At 36.7% G+C, this 26,738-nt stretch overlaps 1 protein-coding gene across 4 annotated transcripts in view; it reads right to left on the bottom strand.

Annotated features, from left to right (window-relative positions):
- The window catches only part of OSBPL9 (oxysterol binding protein like 9), a 169,057-nt gene that overhangs the window by 108,185 nt on the left and 34,134 nt on the right, over positions 1-26,738 (bottom strand). For all 4 annotated transcript variants that reach the window (XM_036832033.1, XM_036832018.1, XM_036832028.1 and 1 more), the window contains exon 3: positions 5,362-5,440. In XM_036832033.1, the coding sequence (XP_036687928.1) occupies positions 5,362-5,440 (79 nt within the window). The remainder of the gene's footprint in view (positions 1-5,361; positions 5,441-26,738) is intronic.

Genomic DNA, 26,738 nt, shown 5'->3' with positions numbered 1-26,738 from the left:
TTAATCCACTCAGGGCCTTAACAATCAAGGTTATTTATCTAGAGCCCCTGTCTTACTCAGTCTCCTCTCTGCTTAAAACTCTGCTTCACTGGCTCCTCACAGACTCAGGATAAAAATAAAACCGTTTCATATTAGATGTAGGCCTCTGACTATCTTTACAGCCTCATCTCCTGCCCACTGTTCCAAAGGTACCAAACATTCGTAGTTCTCAGAACATACCCGGTAGCATCATATTTCCATACCTTTGTACATGCTACAACAACCCATCTGCCTGGTAAATTTCTGTTCAATCTTCAGAACTCTACCAGGTAGAGGAGGTAAGGAGGGAGAGGTGGGAGACACAGCCTGGTGACAGGGGACTTTTAATTTGTATATTATATAATTCTGAACAACTCAAAATTTTTAGAACTAGTATAATTTTAAATTTTGATTATTTTAAAAAGAATTACTCGGTAACAAGAAAAACTCTGCTCTTCTGTGCAGCACTGAGTGATTGTCTCTTTTGCCACTCCATTATTTCAGTGTCCTATACATATTTCTACTACTACAACATATTTCATACTACATTATATACTTCTTTACAAGCTCCTTAACTTCCTGCCTCATGTCTTATTAACCTGTATACCCTCAGTTCTGAGCACAGAAAGTTACACATACTATACATACATTGAATGCTTGAACTCAACAGCCAGTCTAATTAATACCAAAACTGCTTTCCACACAATGTCTAGCCAAGAAGCCAAATGCAAACGACCTTGGCTGACTGATAGGAAAAGTGATCATTTTTTGCTATTGCTCAAAAGAAAAGAGCCGGTTTATAAAGATGAATTGGCAACTATTTTCTTTTTAATCTCTGAAAAATGACAGAATGAAGCTGTAGTTTTCAAACCTTTTTAAAGCTCTAACATGCTAGGATTATAATTTCAATTATTACCTAAAGGGGAAAAAAAAGAGTATTTCTTTTTCAAAGCTAAAGTTAATTTAAATTAACTTTGTTTAAAGAATTTTATGGCATCTCTTTAAAACTGGAGATGTTCTGAAATATCAAGTTACCAGAACCGGGAATCATTAGAATGAAAAATTATCTGTTTCAGGAAAGTTTGTTCTCTTCATGGCACCAGTCCTCTCAATTATTAACAAATGATGTTTCAGGATACAGGACATGTAGGTCAGTTAGAGATTCAAACCATAGTGGAAATGAAGGTGGTGGGTAATATAGCCTGCCTACATATATTTCCATACATTTGACTTTCTTTCTTGTTACTATGGATGAACTGTCCATGCTCCCAGCCAAAGGCAATGCCCCACCTGTGTATTAGGCCCCATCCTGTCTTGCCTTCTCAAGGACACTGATCCAATAATTCTCCCCTTTCTCTCTTGCATCATCAATTTTTCCCTCTCTACTGAATCACTACCAACAGCATAAAAACATGCTATTATTGCTCTTATCTTTAAAAAAAGATATCTCATCTTTATCTCATTTCCCTCCTCCAGCTACTACTGTATTTCTCACCTTCCCTTTACAGCAGAACTTGAAAGCACTGTCTATACTCTCATCTCTAAGTTGCTCTTCTCAAGGTTACCAATAGACTCTTAATTGTTAAATTCTGTGATCATTTCTCAGCCCTCAACTTTCTTGATCAGGAGCATTTGACACAGTTGCTGATGCGTCTCACCTCCTAGAAACACTTTCTATCTTGGCTTCCCGGGTACCACATTCACCTGGTTTTCCTCCTCCTTTTTGGTTGCTTCTTTTCAATCCCTTTTGCTAGTTCCGCCTCATCTCTGTGTCTTCCAAATAAATGTTGGAGTGCTCCAGAGTTCATTACTTGGACCTCTTCTCTTTTCTCTCTACACTTATTCCCAAATTCTCATGGCTTTAAAAACCATCTATATGCCAGTGACTCCCAAATTTATTTCTTCAGCCTGAACTTTTCTCCTGAATTCCACACTTCAACTGCCTACTTGACATCTCCATTTGGATGTCTGATAGGCAGCTAGAACTTGATTAAAGTATGTCCAAGGCTAAGTTCCTGATGCCCACCTGCCGCTCCCAAACTAGTTCCTCCTGCAATCTTCCCCACCTCAGTTAATGGCAACTCCATTCTTATTGCTCAAGACAAAAATATGGTGTCATCCTATACTACTATCTTCCTCTGACATGCTACAGTTCAACCTTCAAAAAAATATAATATCTAACAACAGACTACTACTTAGCAATATAAAAGGAACTACCAATATATGCAACAAGATGGACGAATATTAAAAACATTATACTGAGCTAAAATAAAGCCAGACAAAAGAGAATACATACTGTATGATTCCATTTATGTGAAACTCTCCAAAAAAAAAAAAAAATCTAATCTTTAATGATAGATCAGCAGTTGTCTGGAGCCTGAGGCTGGGAGTGGAGACTGACTGAAAGAATAAAAGAATCTTTTGGGTGATAGAAATGTTCTACATCTTGATTATGGTAGCAGTTATGTGAGTAAGTAAATCTGTCAATATTCATTGAACTTTATAGAGTGTACATTTTATTGTATGTTAATTACAGCTCGATAAAGTTGATTACACACACATGCACAATTCGACCACTTCCACTACCTCACTTACCCTCACTGCTACCCAACCGTGGGAGCCACCATCATCTCTCTTCTGGATTACTATAGCCTCCTAACTAGTTTCCCTACTTCTGTTCCTGCCTCCTGCATTTTATTCTCCAAACAGTGGCCAGAGTGATACTGTTTAAAAATCACATCATGCCACTCCTCTGTTCAAAACCCTCTAATATGGCTTCTTATCTCAGTAAAATTCAATATCCTTACTGTGCCATATGAGGCCTCCCACGATGTTATCTCTTAGACCTCATCTCCCACTATCCTCCCCCCCTGGTTATCTGCACTCCAACCAGAACTGCCCCTCCTTGCTGTTCTTCAATACGGCAGGCACACCCTTTTGCACGTACTGTTCCTTTGCCTGGAATGATTACTCTTCATCATCACCCTACAACAAAGCCATATAGCTTGTTCCCTCACTTCTTTCAGGTCTTTCCCTGGCATCTAAAAGTTCAAACCACCCCCCTACAAACACACACACACACACACACACAACCTCACTTCTATTTCATTCCTCCTTTCCTGCTTTTTTTTTTTTTTTTCTCCCCAAGGCTTAGCACTATTTACTTATATTTTACCAACTTATCTTGTTTATTGGCTTCCTCCTCTACCAGGCCTGATTGCCCCAAGAGGGGAATTTTATGTTCCACTACTGTAGCCCCAGAACTTAGAATAATGTCTAAAATAGATGTGAATAAATGATGAATATATCTGAACCAATTCTAGCTTCCCTTAAGAGCTGACAGTAAGCAGAATTTGTTTTATAGATGCATCAATTGACACTTCACTTGCTTTCAAAAATTCTGCTATATTAAACTTTAAAAGTCACACATTTACACACATGCTAATGTGTATCATCTAAACTTGCTTTCACTTCTAATCAAGAGTATAAGATCTATCAGACATGAAAACTTTAACAGAGTTTCATCTATTTTCTTATAAGCAAGGACCTATGAATGTGAAATAACTCATTACTGCCAAGAATATAGAGAAAGAATATTATCGAGTTCTTTACAAAAGCCAGATAATCTCATGTTGCCTGAGACTCCCATAACTATTATAGTAGAAAAGTATCCATTTAAAAAATACATATAACACTTCATTTATCCTTGTCATTTAAATGATTCATTAAAGGAATTGCTTGTTTTATAAGCAAGCCACATAAATATGGAAGTGTTAAAGGGGAGGTCAGTTTAACATAAATAATTTAAATCAGAGAAGGTAGAGGTGCCCTTGCTCTAGGGGCCTGGGTCTCCTCTCCTTTAAACAGGCAAACAATACAGTTTCTGGAAGTCCAAAGAAGATGTCTCCTTAGTAACCGCAGAGGAGAGAATTCCATACTGCAACCTTCACCTGCATCTAGCAGCTATTACTTGAAACACATTAAAGTATTCAACTTCATTCAAGTAAAGAGTTTCAGAGTGTGGGAATTATCTGCTTTCATTTATAAGCAGCATCATATATTTAACCTAAAAATAAAGGCCATGGGCTTTCATAATAAGATTTTAATGTTTTATGAAATTAAATGTAGTGGAAAATTTCAGGAGGACATCATTAGTTTATAGCGGTCTGAGTAAAGAATATGACCAAACATAATAAATACTTTAAGAATGCTTTTTCCTAAAAGCATTAGAGATATCACGAGTGAGTACACTGGTTTGTCTTTATTATATATAAGCTGGATCTTTCATTTCTATGTGCCAATTTCTTAAACAAGACAATGAAATAAAATAACTTCAATATACTATCCTAGTATAGAAGGACAATAGCTGTCGCAACATCTTGTATAATATATCTGGTCACTGTTAGACTTCATAACCAAAACATTTGTAAGCTATAAATTTACTATTTCTTTATCTTGGTATGCCTAGCATCTATCACAGTGCATTGTCACTTGTAGTTCAAAGAAAGTGCAAATATTCTCAATTTTTAAGTTTCTTGGACTGCTTTAAACATAAAATAGAGGTTACTCCGGAGAGGCAAAATAGCAAAAACATTAGTAACAAAGCTAACAGGCACTCCTAATAGATGAGAGGTACATTAGGACAGGATCATTAAAATTGACTTTTATTTGCTGGTTTAGAGTTTTCAAAGCAAGATGAAATGAGAATGATCATCTAGTACCTTACCCTTTCTACCGGTGAACCATAGCATGCAATGCCGAAACATAGCAGTGGCAGATGGCATTTGGTGTTATGAACTATAAAAAGGATAACAGCAGAGAAATGATGGCTGGCAGACAAGACGCAGAAATGCAGATGAAATGAATGCAAACTTGTAGTTCTTGAAGCAAAGCAAAACCTTTAAGCCAAAGGCTGCTACTAGCTTCAATTTAATTTATATTTTGAGTTTTACACGGACAAACACTGCAGCCTTCACAATCAGTCTTAGGACTTTTCATGCAGAAGCAGAGCCACACTCCTCGATAAAGAAGACCAGCAACCTTCTGCAAACACAAGCCAGCAGCAGCAGCCCATCACTTTCTCCCTTCACTGACTTTCATCGTTTCAATTTTTAATTTTCAATTGCAGCCAGATCCACAGTCATTTCAAATAGATCTGTATCCACTGCAGATACGATTAAATCCCTGCCTAACCTGCAGTACCACTTCGTCCAGAACGTTCCTGTGCACTCGTTCATGCAGGATCAGTTGCAAAACCATTCAAGTCACCTAGCAAACAACCCAAAAGAGAAGGAAAGAAGCAGCTGGGACTATGAAGAGGAAGAATCTTTTCTTTCAGCTCACCCTGGAAATGGAAGGTTTTCTGATCAACAGTGATTGTGAAGGTGCTGTCGTCCTCATCGTCTATACCAATCACAGCTCCCTGTGAAACAAAGAGCAAAATCCCAATAAGGCAAACAATGACATCAGCAATATTCACTACTGCTACAGCCCTGTAATGCTCAATGCACCGACGACACTGGAAGCAGGCTAGACACAGAAAAGGGGAATCTGAGGCTCTAGCTTTGCTTAAGGAGGAAGAACTAAACGAGCGGATGGCAGGGCACTGTAGTACTCTGCAAGGGTACTTTCTACCCTTGCTTAAGGGGCATGGATATGGTGGAGGGGGAGGGGATAAACATAGAAGCTGAGTCTAGAATGTGTTTAAGAGACAGCCACTGATCCTTTCGGAGCTTTAGATTGCTCTCTAAAATGGGAGTCACCAGGTTGTTCTGAGGCTCAAAGAACACAAGTGCTCTTCATCAGGCTGCTTCTGTGTTATATTTGTTAGTTCAGAAATGCCAGGCGACACTTGCTTCAAAACACTGTCCCAGTGGCTTCTTCAAGGTATGCTCTCAGAACCACCTGTCCATGGCTCTGCTACTGCGCTTCCACATTATACTGTGATTATCTATGTCTGCCTTCTCCCACTGAACTGCTACAAGATCTTGGAACTCAAGGACTACTTTACTTATTTTGATACATGGCACTCAAGTACACACTCAGTATACGTTTTCTAAATAAAAGCATGAACAACTCTCCAAAAGAGGGGGGGTAAGGTAGGCCTGCATTTATAAGTTGTTTGTTTCAGGAAGGTGGATAGAGTGGGTTTTAAACTTTTTTGTTTGGTATTCAACTATATGCAGCATATTAAGACAACAGGAATTAGGAAAGCAACATGAAGCTATGCAAAATAGGGAGTCTACTGGTCAGTGTCCTTAAGAAATAAGTGTCTTAAGTATTCCAGAGAGAATAGCTAGAGAACATGGACACAGGTATAATGCTCAGGTTGGTGACAACAGAAGCAGCATGCCACAGACAAAACTAGGACCTTGTAAAATTGGGGTGGATTGAAAGGATTTAAGGGGCCAAGATACCTAAGCCCATGAAAAAAAAGGCTACTCCTATCCCAGGAGGATTAGGTAATAGAGGCAACATTTACAGGTTACCAACCCCTTCCAAAAGTTCGTTTATGTCACTTTGCTTTTGTGAAAGACCTGCATATAGAATAGACAGTCTCCAACTTACAGTGGCTTGACTTATGATTTTCAACTTTACAATAGTGTGAAAGTGATACACATTCAGCAGAAACCGTACTCTGAATTTTGAATTTTGATCTCTTCCTGGGCTAGCGATATGTGGTGATACTCTCTCATGATGCTGGGCAGCAGCTCCCCGTCAGCCACGTGATCAGAAGGCGGAACAAGATACACCGACAACCATTCTGTACCTAATCAACCATTTTGTTTTTCAGTACAGTATTCAATAAATTACATGAGCTATTCAACACTTTATTATAAAACAGGCTTTGAATGAGATGATTTAGCCCAACTGTACGCTCACATAGTGTTCTGAGCACGTTAAGATATGTGAGCCTAAGCTATGGTGCTCAGTAGACTAGGTGTATTAAATGCATTTTTGACTTATGATATTTTCAATTTACAATAGGTTTATTGGTATTGTAACCCCCACTGTAAGTCTGTACCTGTTTTCCACTTACCAAAAGAAATCTGGAAATTTTCCAGAAAACAGGCAAAAAGCGAAAATCGCATTCAGCATTTGCTTTGCCCTGAGCCATTACAGAGGCAGTGTTCACGCCAAATAGCAAAAGTAGAACCGCCAAGCTCCCTCCCCAGGAACTACACTCAGCATCTCAGCATCAAGCTGCCACAGCTGTGAACTGTGTCTGTGAGCATCTGGGCTTTACCTCTATTTATTTTGCGTATCTGTTAGGAAGCTGCATCCTAAGGTAATTGCTTTTTCACTTTACCCATTTCACCTTACAAAAGGTTTCATAAGAACACTCTTCTTTCAGATAGGAGGGGAAACGTGTATTTATTTCTTCTCAGAGGCTGTCTGGATGAACCCCAACTCTATCCAAATCCCATCAACTTGAATTACCTTAGTTATTCCTCTGTATCATAGTGGGTAGGGATTTTTATCCCCATTTTCACATATGGAAAGTGTATCCAGAGTATAATGACTTACCCAAGGTCATACAGAGTTAATGGCAAAACCAGACCATTGGCATGGTACCTACTTATTCCACGACAGCAAATAAAGACACACCTTAGTGGGTAAGCCACGTGTGGGAGCAACCATTCTGGTTAACTTAATTTCATGGTTAATGGAGCTAACCTTCTAACTTATGATGTATCAATTATTTGTTGAGTCATAACTAAATACAGCATATGTGCCAGATACAGCCTTGAAATATATAACAATAATGCCTCCAGTAGAGGAGATAAAACATGTAAAGAGGTGAGTATACATAATATAAGGCAAAAAATGATCTCTACATGGATGAACTTTGAAAACATGCTAAATAAAAGAAGCTAGTCAAAAAGGACCACATGCTGTATGATTCCATTTATATGAAATGCCCAAAATAGGCAAATTCATACAGACCAAGAGTAGGTTAGTGGTTGCCTAGGCTGAGGGGCTGGAGAAGGAGGTGGGGTCGCTAGAATTGAGGAATGAGCTGAAATGGGTATTGAGTTTCTTTATAGGGTGATGAAAAAATTCTAAAATCGATTGTAGTGATGGTTGCACAACTCTGTGAATACACTAAAAACATTGAATTGCATACTTTAAATGGGTGAATTGTATGGTATGTGAATTATATCTCAATAAAACTGTTATATAATTCACTACAATTCCAAACTCGGGTTCTTTCTTTTTGGTCCCTTAACATAAATTCACCAGTTTAGACCTAGTCAACTCAGATAGAAACCTCTCAGTTCTAATACTTGTTCTCCTTTATTCCACCACCACAAGTTGTGATCATTCCACTTCTGAACTATAATCTCAAATTCGCCAACTCTTCTCCACCCTATGAATTGCTACTGCCGTATTTCAGGTTTTCATCACTTCTTGCTTGATGAAGCAATCTGTCTCTTTAAGTCTGACTACCTTTAGTCCACAGTCCTTGCTATTGCCAGAGTAATATTTATAGAGCACAGACTCTTACAGGAGGCCCAGATACTTAAAACTTTCCTTGGTTCTCTATGAACTATTAGATAAAGTCAACATTTCTTCATAATGCCATTCAAGATTGTTCAAAATCTGGCCCAACCAACCTTTCCACTGTCATCACCCAGCCACTTCCTCCTCACCTCACAGAGAACCTATGTGTACTCAGCCTCAACATTTCTTCCATACGCTGGAAGAAAACACCAAGAAATTTCACATTTTCATGTCCTTCCTCAAGTTCAATCCCCCACCACTTGTTAAACAAAAGCAAAACCCCACATCTCCCCCTAGCTACCACCTCCTATCTTATTGCTTTCACAGAGGAGCTTACTGAAAATTGCCCACACCACACCTTAACCTTTCATCTACTCCCGGCAATTGCTTCCTTCCCCACCTCTGCACCAAGCTTCACTCTCACAGGTCTTCAATGACCACTTTACTACTCTAGAGTTTTGTCATAGAGCACCACTCTGAAGCATTGCTGCTGCCCCTGACCACTTCCTTCTTAAAATTCTCTCCTTCAATGGCTCTTTATTACCTAAGCTGTGCTTCAGAAACATTTCTACCTAAGTATCTTTGACAACCTATATGGGAAAAAGCATTCTTTCCTGGTCCATTACACTTTTCCCCTCCTCTATCCAAATGCTTCTTTGAAGACTTTGGAACCTACCTAACAACCTCACACTCCAATCCAGTCTTGCCATTACCCTAAGCATTCTTCAATGTACAGAGGCACAGTTCACCTGACACTCTGGCCTCTCAGTTTCTTGATTTATTAAACTCAGATAAACTTCACTGCCATTCTCCTTCATTCACTCATTCTCATGGCAATTTCCTAGACCTGGATATCATATCATATCCAATATGACAGCCATTAGTCACATGTGGGTATTTAAATTTTTATTATAATTAAGTAAAATTTTAAGTAAGTGCCTCAGTCATATTTCAAATACTCAATAGTCACATGTGGCTAGAGACTATGGAACTACACAGTGCAGACACAGAACATTTTAATGATTGCAGTAAATTCTACTAGACACCATTGCCCTAGACCTTGTCATCACAGAGAACTAAACCACAGTAAAAAGTTAACACTGCCAGTTATTGAACTGGCAGTAATGAGCCAGCCACTATGATAAGCATTTTACATACATCATTTGAAAACAACTTTATACTGAAAGGTAACATATACACAAATCATAACTGTACAAGCTCAGTGAAGAAACGCTCTCCTTGTACCCTGCCCTAATCATTAGCCTTGTCCTCCATCCCAAAGGTAAACAGTATCTCTAGTTCTAACATAAAAATTAGTTTTGTCTGTCTCTGAACTCCATACAAATGGACTCATACAACATATTTTCTTCTGTGTCTGACTTCTTTCACTCAACATAATGTTTCTGAAATTCATCAAATATGTTGCATAGCAATGGTTTGTTCATTTTTATTGCTATATATAGTACTCCTTTGTATGAATATCCACAATTTATCAGTTTCACTGCAGATGGACATTTATGTTGTTTCCAGTTTTAGGTTATTAGAATCATGCTGCTATGACATTCTTATTCACCTTTTGTTATATATATGCTTATATTTCTATTAGACACAGTCTAGGAGTGAATTTGCTAGGTCATACGGTATGCACATGCCAATTTTAATAGACACTGTCAAACAGTTCTCAAAAGTAGTTGTGCCAATTATACTCCAACCAATGGTGTATGAAAGTTTCAACTATTCCACACCTTCACTAACACTTTTTTACTTTAGTTGTTCTGGCAGGTGAGTGCTAGTAACTTATAGTGGTCCCAATTATATTTCCCTGATAACTAATGAAGTTCAGTATCTTTTCATGCTTGCGACCATGTGACTATCCTCTTGTGAAACAGTTCAAGTTCCTTGCCTATTGAATAGACTGGATTATCATTTTCTAATTATCTGTAGGAGTTTTTTATATATCCTAGACATGAACCCTTCAGGGGTTATGTATTAGGCAAATATCTTCTCCCTCCCTGTTGCCGGCCTTTGTACTCTCATAATGATGTCTGTTCATGAAGAGTTAACTTTAATGTAGTAAAATGTATTGGTTTTACACCTTATGATTGTGCTTTCTGTATCTTCTTTAAGAATTCTTTCCCAATCCCAAGGCCATGAAAATATTCTCCTATGTTACCTTCTAGAAACCTTTACATTTGGGTATCAGGTGGAGTAAGTCCTCCAACATTTTTCTCTTGGCCTTTCTAAATTATAAATCAACATCAACACCATGGTCATAGCTAGTTCTCCCTAGAATGGCAGGTGAGAAAAAGTTGCCATCTCTACGGGGGTCTCTTTGTTGACTGAGAAGACAGGGTCAAAAGTGGGTATTCCTGGAGCAGAAGCAGAAGAACTGCAATCCTGCAGCCTGTGGAACAAAAACCACATTCACAGAAACATAGACAAGATGAAAAGGCAGAGGGCTATGTACCAGATGAAGGAACAAGATAAAACCCCAGTAAAACAACTAAATGAAATGGAGATAGGCAATCTTCCAGAAAAAGAATTGAGAATAGTGATAGTGAAGATGATCCAGAACCTCGGAAAAAGCATGGAGGCAAAGATCGAGAAGATGCAAGAAATGTTTAACAAAGATCTAGAAGAATTAAAGAACAAACAAACAAAGATGAACAATACACTAACTGAAATGAAAAATACACTAGAAGGAATCAACAGCAGAACAACTGAGGCAGAAGAATGGAAAGTGACTTGGAACACAGAATGGTGGAATTCACTGCTGCAAAACAGAATAAAGAAAAAAGAATGAAAAGAAATGAAGACAGCCTAAGAGACCTCTGGGACAACATTAAACACAACAACATTCGCATTATAGGGGTCCCAGAAGGAGAAGAGAGAGAGAAAGGACTCGAGAAAATATTTAAAGATATTACAGTCGAAAACTTCCCTAACATGGGTAAGGAGATAGCCACACAACTCCAGGAAGCACAGCGAGTCCCACACAGGATAAACCCAAGGAGAAACACGCCGAGAAACATAGTAATTAAATTGGCAAAAATTAAAGACAAAGAAAAATTATTGAAAGCAGCAAGGGAAAAATGACAAATAACATACAAGGGAAGTCCCATAAGGATAACAGCTGATTTCTCAGCAGAAACTCTACAAGCCAGAAGGGAGTGGCATGATATACTTAAAATGATGAAAGGAAAAAACTTACAACCAAGATTACTCTACCCAGCAAGGATCTGATTCACATTCAATGGAGAAATCAAAAGCTTTACAGACAAGCAAAAGCTAAGAGAATTCAGCACCACCAAACCAGCTCTACAACAAATGCTAAAGGAACTTCTCTAAGTGGGAAACACAAGAGAAGAAAAGGACCTACAAAAACAAACCCAAAACAATTAAGAAAATGGTCATAGGAACATACATATCGATACTTACCTTAAACGTGAATGGATTAAATGCTCCAACCAAAAGACACAGGCTTGCTGAATGGATACAAAAACAAGACCCATATATATGCTGTCTACAAGAGACCCACTTCAGACCTAGGGACACATACAGACTGAAAGTGAGGGGATGGAAAAAGATATTCCATGCAAATGGAAATCAAAAGAAAGCCGGAGTGGCAATACTCATATCAGATAAAATAGACTTTAAAATAAAGAATGTTACAAGAGACAAGGAAGGACACTATGTAATGATAAATGGATCAATCCAAGAAGAAGATATAACAATTATAAATATTTATGCACCCAACATAGGAGCACCACAATACATAAGGCGACTGCTAACAGCTCTAAAAGAAGAAATCGACAGTAACACAATAATAGTGGGGGATTTTAACACCTCACTTACACCAATGAACAGAGCATCCAAACAGAAAATTAATAAGGAAAACTTTATTAGTAAGCAAGCTTTAAATGACACAATAGACCAGATAGATTTAATTGCTATTTATATGACATTCCATCCAAAAACAGCAGATTATACTTTCTTCTCAAGTGCACATGGAACATTCTCCAGGATAGATCACATCGTGGGTCACAAATCAAGCCTCAGTAAATTTAAAAAATTGGAATCATATCAAGCATCTTTTCTGACCATGATGCTATGAGATTAGCAATTAACTACAGGGAACAAAACGTAAAAAACACAAACACATGGAGGATAAAAAATACGTTACTATATAACCAGGAGATCACTGAAGAAATCAAAGAGGAAATCAAAAAATACCTACAAACAAATGACAATGAAAACACCATGATCCAAAACCTATGTGATGCAGCAAAAGCAGTTCTAAGAGGGAAGTTTATAGCTATACAGGCCTACCTCAAGAAACAAGAAAAATCTCAAACAATCTAACCTTACACCTAAAGGAACTAGAGAAAGAAGAACAAACAAAACCCAAAGTTAGCAGAAGGAAAGAAATCATAAAGATAAGAGCAGAAATAAATGAAATAGAAACAAAGAAAACAATAGCAAAGATCAATAAAACTAAAAGTTGGTTCCTTGAGAAGATAAACAAAGTTGATAAACCATTAGCCAGACTCATCAAGAAAAAGAGGGAGAGGACTCAATAAAATTAGAAATGAAAAAGAAGTTACAACAGATACCGCAGAAATACAAAGCATCCTAAGAGACTACTACAAGTAACTCTATGCCAATAAAATGGACAACCTGGAAGAAATGGACAAATTCTTAGAAAGGTATAACCTTCCAAGACTGAACCAGGAAGAAACAGAAAATATGAACAGACCAATTACAAGTAATGAAATTGAAACTGTGATTAAAAATCTTCCAACAAACAAAAGTCCAGGACCAGATGGCTGCACAGGTGACTTCTATCAAACATTTAGAGAAGAGCTAACACCCAGCCTTCTCAAATTCTTCCAAAAAATTGCAGAGGAAGGAACACTCCCAAACTCATTCTATGAGGCCACCATCACCCTGATACCAAAACCAGACAAAGATACTACAAAAAAAGAAAATTACAGACCAATATCACTGATGAATATAGAGGCAAAAATCCTCAAAAAAATACTAGCAAACAGAATCCAACAACACATTAAATGGATCATACACCATGATCAAGTGGGATTTATCCCAGGGATGCAAGGATTCTTCAATATATGCAAATCAATCAGTGTGATACACCATGTTAACAAATTGAAGAATAAAAACCATATGATCATCTCAATAGATGAAGAAAAAGCTTTTGACAAAATTCAACACCCATTTACGATAAAAACTCTCCAGAAAGTGGGCATAGAGGGAAGCTACTTCAACATAATAAAGGCCGTATATGACAAACCCACAGCAAACATCATTCTCAATGGTGAAAAACTGAAAGCATTTCCCTTAAGATCAGGAACAAGACGAGAATGTCCACTCTCACCACTATTATTCCTCATAGTTTTGGAAGTCCTAGCCACGGCAATCAGAGAAGAAAAAGAAATAAAAGGAATACAAATTGGAAGAGAAGAAGTAAAACTGTCACTGTTTGCAGATAACATGATACTATACATAGAGAATCCTAAAAATGCCACCAGAAAACTACTAGAGCTAATCAATGAATTTGGTAAAGTTGCAGGATACAAAATTAATGCACAGAAATCTCTTGCGTTCCTATACACTAATGATGAAAAACCTGAAAGAGAAATTATGGAAACACTCCCATTTACCATTGCAACAAAAAGAATAAAATACCTAGGAATAAACCTACCTAGGGAGACAAGAGACCTGTATGCACAAAACTATAAGACACTGATGAAAGAAATTAAAGATGATACCAACAGATGGAGAGATATACCATGTTCTTGGATTGGAAGAATCAATATTGTGAAAATGACTCTACTACCCAAAGCAATCTACAGATTCAATGCAATCCCTATCAAATCACCAATGGTATTTTTTACAGAACTAGAACAAAAAATCTTAAAATATGTATGGAGACACAAAAGACCCCAACTAGCCAAAGCAGTCCTGAGGGAAAAAAACGGAGCTGGAGGAATCAGACTCCCTGACTTCAGACTATACTACAAAGCTACAGTCATCAAGACAATATGGTACTGGCACAAAAACAGAAATATAGATCAATGGAACAGGATAGAAAGTCCAGAGATAAACGCATGCACCTATGGTCAACTAATCTATGACAAAGGGGGCAAAGATATACAATGAAGAAAAGACAGTCTGTTCAATAAGTGGTGCTGGGAAAACTGGACAGCTACATGTAAAAGAATGAAATTAGAACACTCCCTAACACCATACACAAAAATAAACTCAAAATGGATTTGAGACCTAAATGTAAGACCGGACACTATAAAACTCTTAGAGGAAAACACAGGAAGAACACTCTTTGACATAAATCACAGCAAGATCTTTTTTGATCCACCTCCTAGAGTAATGGAAATAAAAACAAAAATAAACAAATGGGACCTAATGAAACTTCAAAGCTTTTGCACAGCAAAGGAAACCATAAACAAGACGAAAAGACCACCCTCAGAATGGGAGAAAATATTTGCAAATGAATCATCGGACAAAGGATTAATCTCCAAAATATATAAACAGCTCATTCAGCTCAATATTAAAGAAACAAACAACCCAATCCAAAAATGGGCAGAAGACCTAAATAGACATTTCTCCAAAGAAGACATACAGATGGCCAAGAAGCACATGAAAAGCTGCTCAACATCACTAATTATTAGAGAAATGCAAATCAAAACTACAATGAGGTGTCACCTCACACCAGTTAGAATGGGCATCATCAGAAAACCTACAAACAACAAATGCTGGAGAGGGTGTGGAGAAAAGGGAACCCTCTTGCACTGTTGGTGGCAATGTAAATTGATACAGCCACTATGGAGAACAGTATGGAGCTTCCTTAAAAAACTAAAAATAGAATTAACATATGACCCAGCAATCCCACTACTGGGCATATACCCAGAGAAAACCATAATTCAAAAAGTCACATGCACCCCAGTGTTCACTGCAGCACTATTTACAATAGCCACGTCATGGAAGCAACCTAAATGCCCATCGACAGATGAATGGATAAAGAAGATGTGGTACATATATACAATGGAATATTACTCAGCCATAAAAAGGAACGAAATTGGGTCATTTGTAGAGACATGGATGCATCTAGAGACTGTCATACAGAGTAAAGTAAGTCAGAAAGAGAAAAGTAAATATCGTATATTAACGCATATATGTGGAACCTAGAAAATGGTACAGATGAACAGGTTTGCAGAGCAGAAATTGAGACAGAAGTAGATAAAAACGTATGGACACCAAGGGGGGATAGAGACAAGGGGTGGGGGTGGGGGTGTGATGAATTGGGTGCTTGGGATTGACATGTATACACTGATGTGTATAAAATGGATGACTAATAAGAAAAAAAAATAAATTAAAAAAAGCGGGTATTCCTGACCCTTTGTAAATTTTAGAGTCAGCAGTGGAACAAGTTACACACACACACACACACACACACACACACACACACTTATTAGGTTACTGACTGGACTGACTGGGAACAAACTGGGATTGCCACTTATTTAAGTCCTTTTTAACTTCAGTGTTCATAGTTTTCTGAGTAAAGGTCTTGTCCCCCCTATTGTTAATATTTATTTCTAAGTAATTAATGTTTGATGCTTTTTAAATGTTCTCTATTTTTTAAAAATCATTTTCTAATTACTAGTTGCTGATATATTGAAATACAATTTATTTTTGTATAGTGACCTTGTATCCAGAACCCTTGCTAAATTCATTTATCAATTCTAATAGTATCTGCTGATTCTTTTGGATTTTCTGTATGCTTAATTAAAGCTGCTATGAATAATAACCGTTTTATTTCTTCTACTCCAATCCTTATACCTTATATTTATTTTTCTTGCTTTATTCATTGGCTAGGACTGCCTGCTTTAAGACTGACCCTAGAGTAGCTGGCAATGTTGAATACAGGGGTAGTAGGGGGCATCCTTGTCTTGCTATTGGTCTCTCTTCCATTGTCCACTGTAGCTATTTAAAATCTTCTCTACCTTCCTTGAACCCTCAACAACATAAGCAGTCATCAGGTAGGAACTCTAAACCTGCTATGCCCTCCCACCTAAAGACTCACCTGCATCTAATACCCACTCTTGCTTCCTTTCCACTTGTCATAATGGAAAAGGTGCCTATAACCTTTCCTCAGATCTCTTACTGTACCAATTTTCAACTCCTCTCCCTCTCTATTGGCTCTTTCCCAACTTCATTTACATATGTCAAGACTTTACACACTCTAACAACAACAAAAACAACACCAACAATCCTTCTCGATTATACAACCTCATCTAGCAAATGGCCCACCTCTCTCAGTCCCTTCCAGTCAAGATTATTATTCAGATTTGTCCAGGTCTCCTGCCTAAAATTTATTTTAACCTCCCACTCCTCATAGGATATGTAATCATATCAGTGGCTCTTCTTTACCTTCAAATAGTGTGACTGTATAACCTGGTTTACCTGCAACAGTTCCAGATTATTCCTGTTATCCTAGCATAATAATGAATAGAACCCCCTTTATTCTCAGGAGTGTCCTGGTTTAGGGGATATGGTCACTCTATCATGGCCTACCCCAAAGGCCCTCAGTGATTTGCTCCACGTCTACCTCTCACCTCTCATGAAATTCTATAGTTGGGCAGCTTGAGGTTTACCAATTGCCCCAAGCTCTCTTCCACCAAACATCCTTCCTCTGCCCTTATCTGGGTTTATACTATTTATCTTTTACATTTGGTAAAGCAAACTCCCTTTGCTAATCCATATATGGAATAATATTCTATCATTAACCAAAGTTCTTTGTTATGCTAACCCATTAATATACCAAAGTTTTTACTTCGTCTCTGCTTTTATGACCCATTGTGCCAACATAATAAACATATATATCATTCAATGACTTTCCATGATTTTTCTTCTGAAGGTTTCAGATGATCAGCCTTTCAGGTTCTGCCAGTACTTGGGCTCACCAAGGTGCCTGCTGCTCCAGGTCACACTATCCAGGTTCCAGAAAGTAACAGAAGATGGAATCATGAAATCAGTTGAGTTTCCTGACTTTACCTCTTTTCCTTTCTTCTATACACACAAACATAGTTCAGACATGAATCATAGTTCTGGTACCAAAGACAGAAAGATAGTTTTGCTCTCATGCCTTGGGAAAAAACAGAACGCTGGCTATTTTAGGGCCAATCTCCCTTTGTAAGAAGAAAAAAGTAAACTAGTAAACTGGCTCCAAAGATAATAAAAAAGAAATGATGACTCCTCTGGGACACAGATTGCTCACACAGCTCCTAAAAGAAACATTGACAGTGCTAAGAATACACAGCACAGCTACTCCCACTGCAACTCTACAACCACATACTTTCCCTCACTGCTGAAATATTACAAGTCTTATATTCATATAACATTCTTACATTATATGACCTTATGGTATATGATCTTACTTTCATATAACACATTTAGGCAGAACAGGTATTACTTTTCTTTAGAAATTAGAAAACCGAGACTCAGAGAAGTAAAAAAAAAAATTGTCCAAGGTCCTACAACTAAAAGACAGGAGAATTCAGGTCTTGCAACTCCTGATCCAAAGACCGTTCTTAACAGGGCATAGGTATAATAAGCAACATTCACTAATTACTTCAACATACTTATTAAATACCTATTCTGGGCCAGGAGCAATAACAGCCAGGGGATATATATATAGGAATAAGATATATCTCTGCCCTGCAAGAGCACATAGTTTAGAGGGGAGAGAGAAGAGTCAACAATATAGAGGGAAGCAGGAAAGCTTAAGGTCCAGCCTACTCACCAAAGACACTGCTGCATGGCCCCACTTCAGCATCATTCATTGTTTCAACAAGTATTTATTGAATTTTCTGGTGACTAATAGAGTGGTGAACAATTTGCTTTCCTTTTTTCACTCAATATTGTTCTGAGGTTTGTTCATGTTGAGTAAATAAATATATATACATATATATGTACTTTTCATGTCAAGAATATATATGTGTGTGTATACATATGTATATGCATACCTATACACACATATACTATCTATGTTGAGAATATGTATGTACATTTTATCTGCTATGTAGTATTTATTATATAAGTATACCACAATGTCTCAATTCCCCTGTGTAGAACATTTAGGTTATTTTTTATTTTTCCTATTCCAATAATGCAGCAATAATCATCACTGTATATGTCTCCTGGCAACACTTCTGCAAGAAAATGTCAAGCAAACCCTCTGAAATGGAAGACAGTTCCATTTTTATGTAGAATCAGGTGTACCTTCAACCTTACTGAAGACTACAAAACTGCTCTCCTAAGCAGTTGTACCAATTAATATTCCCATCAGCACCGTGTGAGAGTTCCTATATCCACAATCACTGGCCAACACTAGATAAAATCAGACTTTAAAAATCCTTGGCAAACTGATGAAAATACTGTCTTACTGAACTTTTAATTTAGAGTCTTTGATAATTACTGAGAATAAGAATCTAGTCATATTTATTGCCATTCTTATTTCCACTTACATGAATTGAGTGTATCCTTTGTACATTTTCTTTTTGGGCATTCTTTTTTCTTTTCTACTGATTTGTATGTGTTCTTTGGATTTTCTTTTTGTCTATTTGATTTGTAGGAATTCTTTATATATTCTGGATATTAATCCTTTGTCAACTATATGCATTGTAAATATTTTCTCTCCTGCCCAATGGTTTTCTTTCTCTTTGATTATGGTGTCTTTTGTTATTGCTGTTGAAAGGTTTTAAAATTTGAATGTTGTCAAATCTGCCAATCTTTCCTATCATAGTTTGTGTTTTAAGACATCCTCCTCTATCCTGATATTATAAAGACATTCTTCTATAAATTCTTATAAGTATAAATTTTCATTTTATACCTTTAATACCTCTGGGATTTATTTTTATGTATAGCATGAGGTAGGAAATAATTTTATTTTTTTCCATATGGGCAGCCAATCGATCCAGCTTCTTTTACTGAGTGATAGTGTCTGGTTTGTAATGCTGTCATATACTAAATTCTCATAGATGTGTGGTTCTGTTTCTGAGCTTTCTCTTCTATGCCACTGATCTATTTCTTTCCCCTTATACTAATAATACCATACTTATTTTAATTTACAATAGTTTCATTTAAAAAGTCTTAACATATGGAATGGCAAGTCCCCTGACTCCTTATTCTTGAAAATTTTCTTGCCCCTTTACCATTTTAAACGACTTTTAGAATCATCTTGTCAACTTCTTTGTTAAGCCTAACTGAGATTTTTGACTGGGATTACATGTGTTTATAGATTAATTTAGGAGAAATAAACATACACATGATATTGAGTCTCATAAGCAAGAAGATGAGATAGCTTTATCTATTTTCAGATCTTCCTGTAGTCTTTCAATGATGTTTACATTTTTTCTCCATCAAAGGAATGTATTTATCTTATAAAATATATTCCTAGGTGACTTAGAGTTCTTGTTACTATTTAAATAGAATTCTTTTTTATTTTTTTAAAATTTTTATTTATTTGGCCGCACCACACAGCTTTGTTGAAGGTGAGACATTTAAATAGTATTTATTTAGATTGTTGTGGATTTTTTTAATGCAGACAATCATGTCATTTGCAAACATCAATAATGTTTATTCTTCACTTCCAATCTTTTTTCTTCAAATTCTTTTGTTTCTTATTCTTGTGTTATATGTTTGCCAGGGCCCCTAGCACAGTTACAGAAACATTTTCTGCAAATACTAATTTTGATTCTTCCTTCCAAACCTTATATCTTTTGTATCTTCTCTTATAGCATTCCCTAGGACCTCCAGAGTACAATATTTAGAGAAGCAGCAATCCCTATCAAAATCCCCATGACATTTTTAAAAGAACTAGAACAAATAACCCTAAAATTCACATGAACCACAAAAGAGTCTGAATTGCCAAAGCGATTTTCTTGAGAAAAAAGAAAAAAGCTGGAGGTATAAACCTTCCACACTTCAGACCATACTATATAGCTACAGTAATCAAAACAGCATGGTACTGGCACAAAAACAGACTCATTGATCAATGGAACAGAATAGAGAGACCAGAAATAAACCCACACACCTATGGTCAATTAATCTATGACAAAGGATGCAAGAATATACAATGGAGAAAAGACAGTATCTTCAATAAGTGGTGCTGGGAAAACTAGACAACCAAGCAGTCACATGTAAAACAATGAGATTATAACATTCCCTCACAGCATATACAAAAATAAACTCAAAATGGTTTAAAGACCTCACTGCAAGATCACAAACCATACAACTCCTAGAAGAGAACATAGGCTGAACATTCTTTGACATAAATCGTAGTAATATTTTCTCAGACCAGTCTCCCAAGGCAAAAATAAATAAATAAAAGCAAAACAAACAAAACAGGGCTTCCCTGGTGGTGCAGTGGTTAACAATCTGCCTGCCAGTTGCAGGGGACATGGGTTCGAGCCCTGGTCCCGGAAGATCCCACATGCCGTGGAGCAGCTAAGCCTGTGCGCCACAACTACTGAGCCTGCGCTCTAGAGCCCGTGAGCCACAACTACTGAGCCCATGTGCCACAACTACTGAAGCCCACGTGCCTAGAGCCTGTGCTCCACAACAGGAGAAGCCACCACAATGAGAAGCCCTCACACCGCAACCAAGAGTAGCCCCCGCTTGCCGCAACTAGAGAAAGCCCACGCGCAGCAACGAAGATCCAACACAGCCAAAAATAAATAAATTAACAAAACAAAACAAATGGGACCTAATTAAACTTAAAAGCTTTTGCACAGCAAAGGAAACCACCAACAAAACAAAAAGACAATCTATGGAATACGAGAAAGTATTTGCAAATCATGCGACCAACATGGGTTAATATCCAAAATATACAAACAGCTCATACAACTCAGTAACAAAAAACCAAACAACTCAATCAAAGACGACTTGAACAGACTTTTTTCCAAAGAAGACATACAGATGGCTAACAGGCACATGAAAAGATGCTTAACATTGCTAATTATTAGAGAAATGCAAATCTAAACCACAATGAGATATCACCTCACTCCTCACATCAAAAAAGTCTACAAATAACAAAAGTTGGAGAGGATGTGGAGAAAAAGGAACCACTGTACACTGTTAGTGGGAATGTAAATTGGTGCAGCCACTATGGAAAACAGTATGGAGGTTCCTCAAAAAACTAAAAATAGAACTACCATACAATCCAGCAATTCCACTCCCAGGTATATATCCAGAAAAAAACAAATACTAATTTGAAAAGATACATGCACCCCAATGTTCACAGCAGCACTATCTACAATAGCCAAGACATGGAAGCAACTCAAGTGTCTGTCAACAGACAACAGGATTAAGAAGATGTGGTATATGTTTATATATATACATACATATATATGTATATATACACACACACATACATATGCAATGGAATATTACTCAGTCATAAAAAATAATGAACTACTGCCATCTTCAGCAACGTGGATGGACCCAGAGATTACGCATAGTGAAATAAGGCAGACAGAGAAAGACAAATACTGTATGATATCACTTATATGTACAATCTAAAAAATATTACAAATAAATGTATATGTAAAACAGACAGATATAGAAAACAAACTTGTGGTTATCAAAGGGGAGAAGGGAGGAAGGACAAATTAGGAGTATGAGATTAACAGATACAAAGTACTATGTATAAAATACATAAGCAACAAGGATATAATGTACAGCATAGGGAATTACAGTCATTATCTTGAAATAACCTATAATGGAATATAATCTGCAAAAATAATGAATCACTATGCTGTGTACCTGAAACTAACATAATATTGTGAATCAACTATACTTCAGTTAAAAAAAAAAAGAAACAGCAAAAGCAGGCACCTCTGTCTTGCTACTGATTCTAAAGAGAATGCTTCTACTATTTCACTATTAAGAACACTGGAGCATTTTAGCAAATACTCCTTATCAGGTTAAGAATGTTCTCTTCTATTCCTAGCTCGTTTGATCTTGAATGCATGTTTCATTTTATTCACTGCTTTTTCTGCATTTATTCAGAAGGTTATGTAATTTTCCTTTTTAGTCTATTACTATGGTAAATTATCTTAATTAATTATAAAATTAGCATCCTAGTATTGCTAGAATAAACTCTATTTGGTCATAATACTTTTTTGCTTACACATTACTGGGTATGGTTTACTGTATTTTGCTCAAGATTTTGACATCTACATTCATAAGGGACTCTGGCCTAAAAATTCCCTTTATTTTCTCTTTCTACTTTCTTTATCATTACTTTTTTCTTTTTCTAATTTTTTGAATGTAATGCTTAGCTCATTAATTTTCAATCTGTTTTATAATATATTCATTTAAGATTATAAATCATAGACTGACTTAGATGCAGTTTTAACATGTGTACATTCATTATCATTCAGGTTTAAATATTTCATAATTTCCATTATAATTTCTACATTTACCAATGAATTATTTACAAGTATGTGTGTGAGGTGGCATGTGGCTACTGTTTTGTTAAAGGATTTCTAATTTATTCCATTGCTGTCAAAGAATGTTATGTATGTGACACTGGGTTTGGAGCATTCTCTTTTTCCATACAATTGTAATTTTTTTTCTTAAAGTCTATTATTTATTAATTTATTTATTTACGACCAACACTTCATTATTAGATTCCCAGGGATTTTTATTTAGAAGCTGCAGAACTTGCAAGGCTATACAATTCCTGGAATGAAATTTAGGTTTACTTTCTGAAATCAATCCAGGCAAGACTTGAAGTCTATTATTTCTGATATTAATACTATTTCCTAGCTTTCTTCTGGCTAATATTTTCCTGGAATACCTTTTTTCATCACTTAAAAAATTTTTAATTTATAGTCATAAAGTATTATAAACATTCAGAAAATATAGCACTAATGACATCTATGTACCAATCACAGAGATTAAACAGATGTTTACATCTTGCCCAAGAAAGGACATTTTCAGGGTCAAATTCACAGAGAAGAGATGATGCTTCCACAAAGGCTAGTGAATTAACAAAAAAGGCATAAATCAATAAAGTATTTTTTCATAATGAAATGATAAAACAATTGACAAAAGGATGCAGATCTAAGAGGATGAGGGGGAAAGACATTCTTAAGGTTACACATTAACCCAGAAATACCTAATTGTATCCATTCTAAGACATCAATGATTATAAAATGTATCCTAATGCCAGAGATGTTAACATATGAAAAAATAATGCAGAATCATTGAAATAAAGCCCTGGAAGAAGTCAGTGCTGAAACTATTAATAATCTATCATGGTACACTGCTGACCTCTCTTGTGATGGACTAAAAGAAGAGAATACAGATGACATACCCCTCAGGGAATCAGTCAACTCCGATGACCTGCACAATTGATATATGGAGTACTCAGTTTCATGCACTGGATAAAAAAAGAGTTACTTTAAGTCACATATGGATTAATAGTTTTCGAAAACTTGCAATATATTTAGGGATTACTAGGGCAATTCCTAAGACCCTGTAGAATTCTTCAAGATCTGAGATTCATCTTACCAATGGGAATTTTTTTTTTAATTTTTAATTTAATTTTTTTTTATACAGTAGGTTCTTATTAGTCATCAATTTTATACACATCAGTGTATACATGTCAATCCCAAGCACCCAATTCATCACACCACCACCACCACCCCCCACAGCTTTCTCCCCCTTGGTGTCCATACGTTTGTTCTCTACATCTGTGTCTCAACTTCTGCCCTGCAAACCGGTTCATCTGTACCATTTTTCTAGGTTCCACAAACATGCGTTAATATACGATATTTGTTTTCCTCCTTCTGACTTACTTTACTCTGTATGACAGTCTCTAGACCCATCCACGTCTCCACAAATGACTCAATTTCGTTCCTTTTTATGGCTGAGTAATATTCCATTGTATATATGTACCACATCTTCTTTATCCATTCGTCTGTCGATGGGCATTTAGGTTGCTTCCATGACGTGGCTATTGTAAATAGTGCTGCAGTGAACATCGGGGTGCATGTGTCTTTTTGAATTATGGTTTTCTCTGGGTATATGCCTAGTTGTGGGATTGCTGGATCATATGGTAATTCTATTTTTAGTTTTTTAAGGAAGCTCCATACTGTTCTCCATAGTGGCTGTATCAATTTACATTGCCACCAACAGTGCAAGAGGGTTCCCTTTTCTCCACACCCTCTCCAGCATTTGTTGTTTGTAGATTTTCTGATGATGCCCATTCTAACTGGTGTGAGGTGACACCTCATTGTAGTTTTGATTTGCATTTCTCTAATAATTAGTGATGTTGAGCAGCTTTTCATGTGCTTCTTGGCCATCTGTATGTCTTCTTTGGAGAAATGTCTATTTAGGTCTTCTGCCCATTTTTGGATTGGATTGTTTGTTTCTTTAATATTGAGGTGCATGAGCTGTTTATATATTTTGGAGATTAATCCTTGATTAATTTGAGTCCTTGAGTCCGTTGGTTCATTTGCAAATATTTTCTCCCATTCTGAGGGTGGTCTTTTCGTCTTGTTTATGGTTTCCTTTGCTGTGCAAAACCTTTTAAGTTTCATTAGGTCTCATTTGTTTATTTTTGTTTTTATTTCCATTACTCTAGGAGGTGGATCAAAAAAGATCTTGCTGTGATTTATGTCAAAGAGTGTTCTTCCTATGCTTTCCTCTAAGAGTTTTATAGTGTCTGGTCTTAATTTAGGTCTCAAATCCATTTTGAGTTTATTTTTGTGTATGGTGTTAGGGAGTGTTCTAATTTCATTCTTTTACATGTAGCTGTCCAGTTTTCCCAGCACCACTTATTGAAGAGACTGTCTTTTCTCCATTGTATATCTTTGCCTCCTTTGTCATAGATTAGTTGACCATAGGTGCATGGGTTTATCTCTGGGCTTTCTATCTTGTTCCATTGATCTATGTTTCTGTTTTTGTGCCAGTACCATATTGTCTTGATGACTGTAGCTTTGTAGTATAGTCTGAAGTCAGGGAGTCTGATTCCTCCAGCTCCGTTTTTTTCCCTGAAGACTGCTTTGGCTATTCGGGGTCTTTTGTGTCTCCATACAAATTTTAAGATGATTTGTTCTAGTTCCGAAAAAAATGCCATTGGTAATTTGATAGGGATTGCATTGAATCTGTAGATTGCTTTGGGTAGTAGAGTCATTTTCACAATATTGATTCTTCCAATCCAAGAACATGGTATATCTCTCCATCTGTTGGTATCATCTTTAATTTCTTTCATCAGTGTCTTATAGTTTTCTGCACAGGTCTTTTGTCTCCCTAGGTAGGTTTATTCCTAGGTATTTTATTCTTTTTGTTACAGTGGTAAATGGGAGTGTTTCCTTAATTTCTCTTCCAGATTTTTCATCATTAGTGTATAGGAATGCAAGAGATTTCTGTACATTAATTTTGTATCCTGCAACTTTACCAAATTCATTGATTAGCTCTAGTAGTTTTCTGGTGGCATTTTTAGGATTCTCTATGTATAGTATCACGTCACCTGCAAACAGTGACAGTTTTACTTCTTCTTTTCCAATTTGGATTCCTTTTATTTCTTTTTCTTCTCTGATTGCCGTGGCTAGGACTTCCAAAACTATGTTGAATAAGAGTGGTGAGAGTGGACATCCTTGTCTTGTTCCTCATCTCAGAGGAAATGCTTTCAGTTTTTTACCACTGAGAATGTTTGCTGTAGGTTTGTCATATATGGCCTTTATTATGTTGAGGTAAGTTCCCTCTATGCCCACTTTCTGGAGAGTTTTTATCATAAATGGGTGCTGAATTTTGTCAAAAGCTTTTTCTGCATCTATTGAGGTGATCATACAGTTTTTATTCTTCAATTTGTTAATATGGTGTATCACATTGATTGATTTGCGTATATTGAAGAATCCTTGCATCCCTGGGATAAATCCCACTTGATCATGGTGTATGATCCTTTTAATGTGTTGTTAGATTCTGTTTGCTCGTATTTTTTTGAGGATTTTTGCCTCTATATTCATCAGTGATATTGGTCTGTATTTTTATTTTTTTGTGGTATCTTTGTCTGGTTTTGGTATCAGGGTGATGGTGGCCTCATAGAATGAGTTTGGGAGTATTCCTTCCTCTGCAATTTTTGGGAAGAGTTTGAGAAGGATGGGTGT

The sequence above is a fragment of the Balaenoptera musculus genome, chromosome 1, assembly GCF_009873245.2.
Source record: "Balaenoptera musculus isolate JJ_BM4_2016_0621 chromosome 1, mBalMus1.pri.v3, whole genome shotgun sequence".
In the NCBI taxonomy this organism is placed as follows: Eukaryota; Metazoa; Chordata; class Mammalia; order Artiodactyla; family Balaenopteridae; genus Balaenoptera; species Balaenoptera musculus.
The sequence above is the reverse complement of the archived record's forward strand: the minus strand, read 5'-3'. Positions and strand labels throughout refer to the sequence as shown.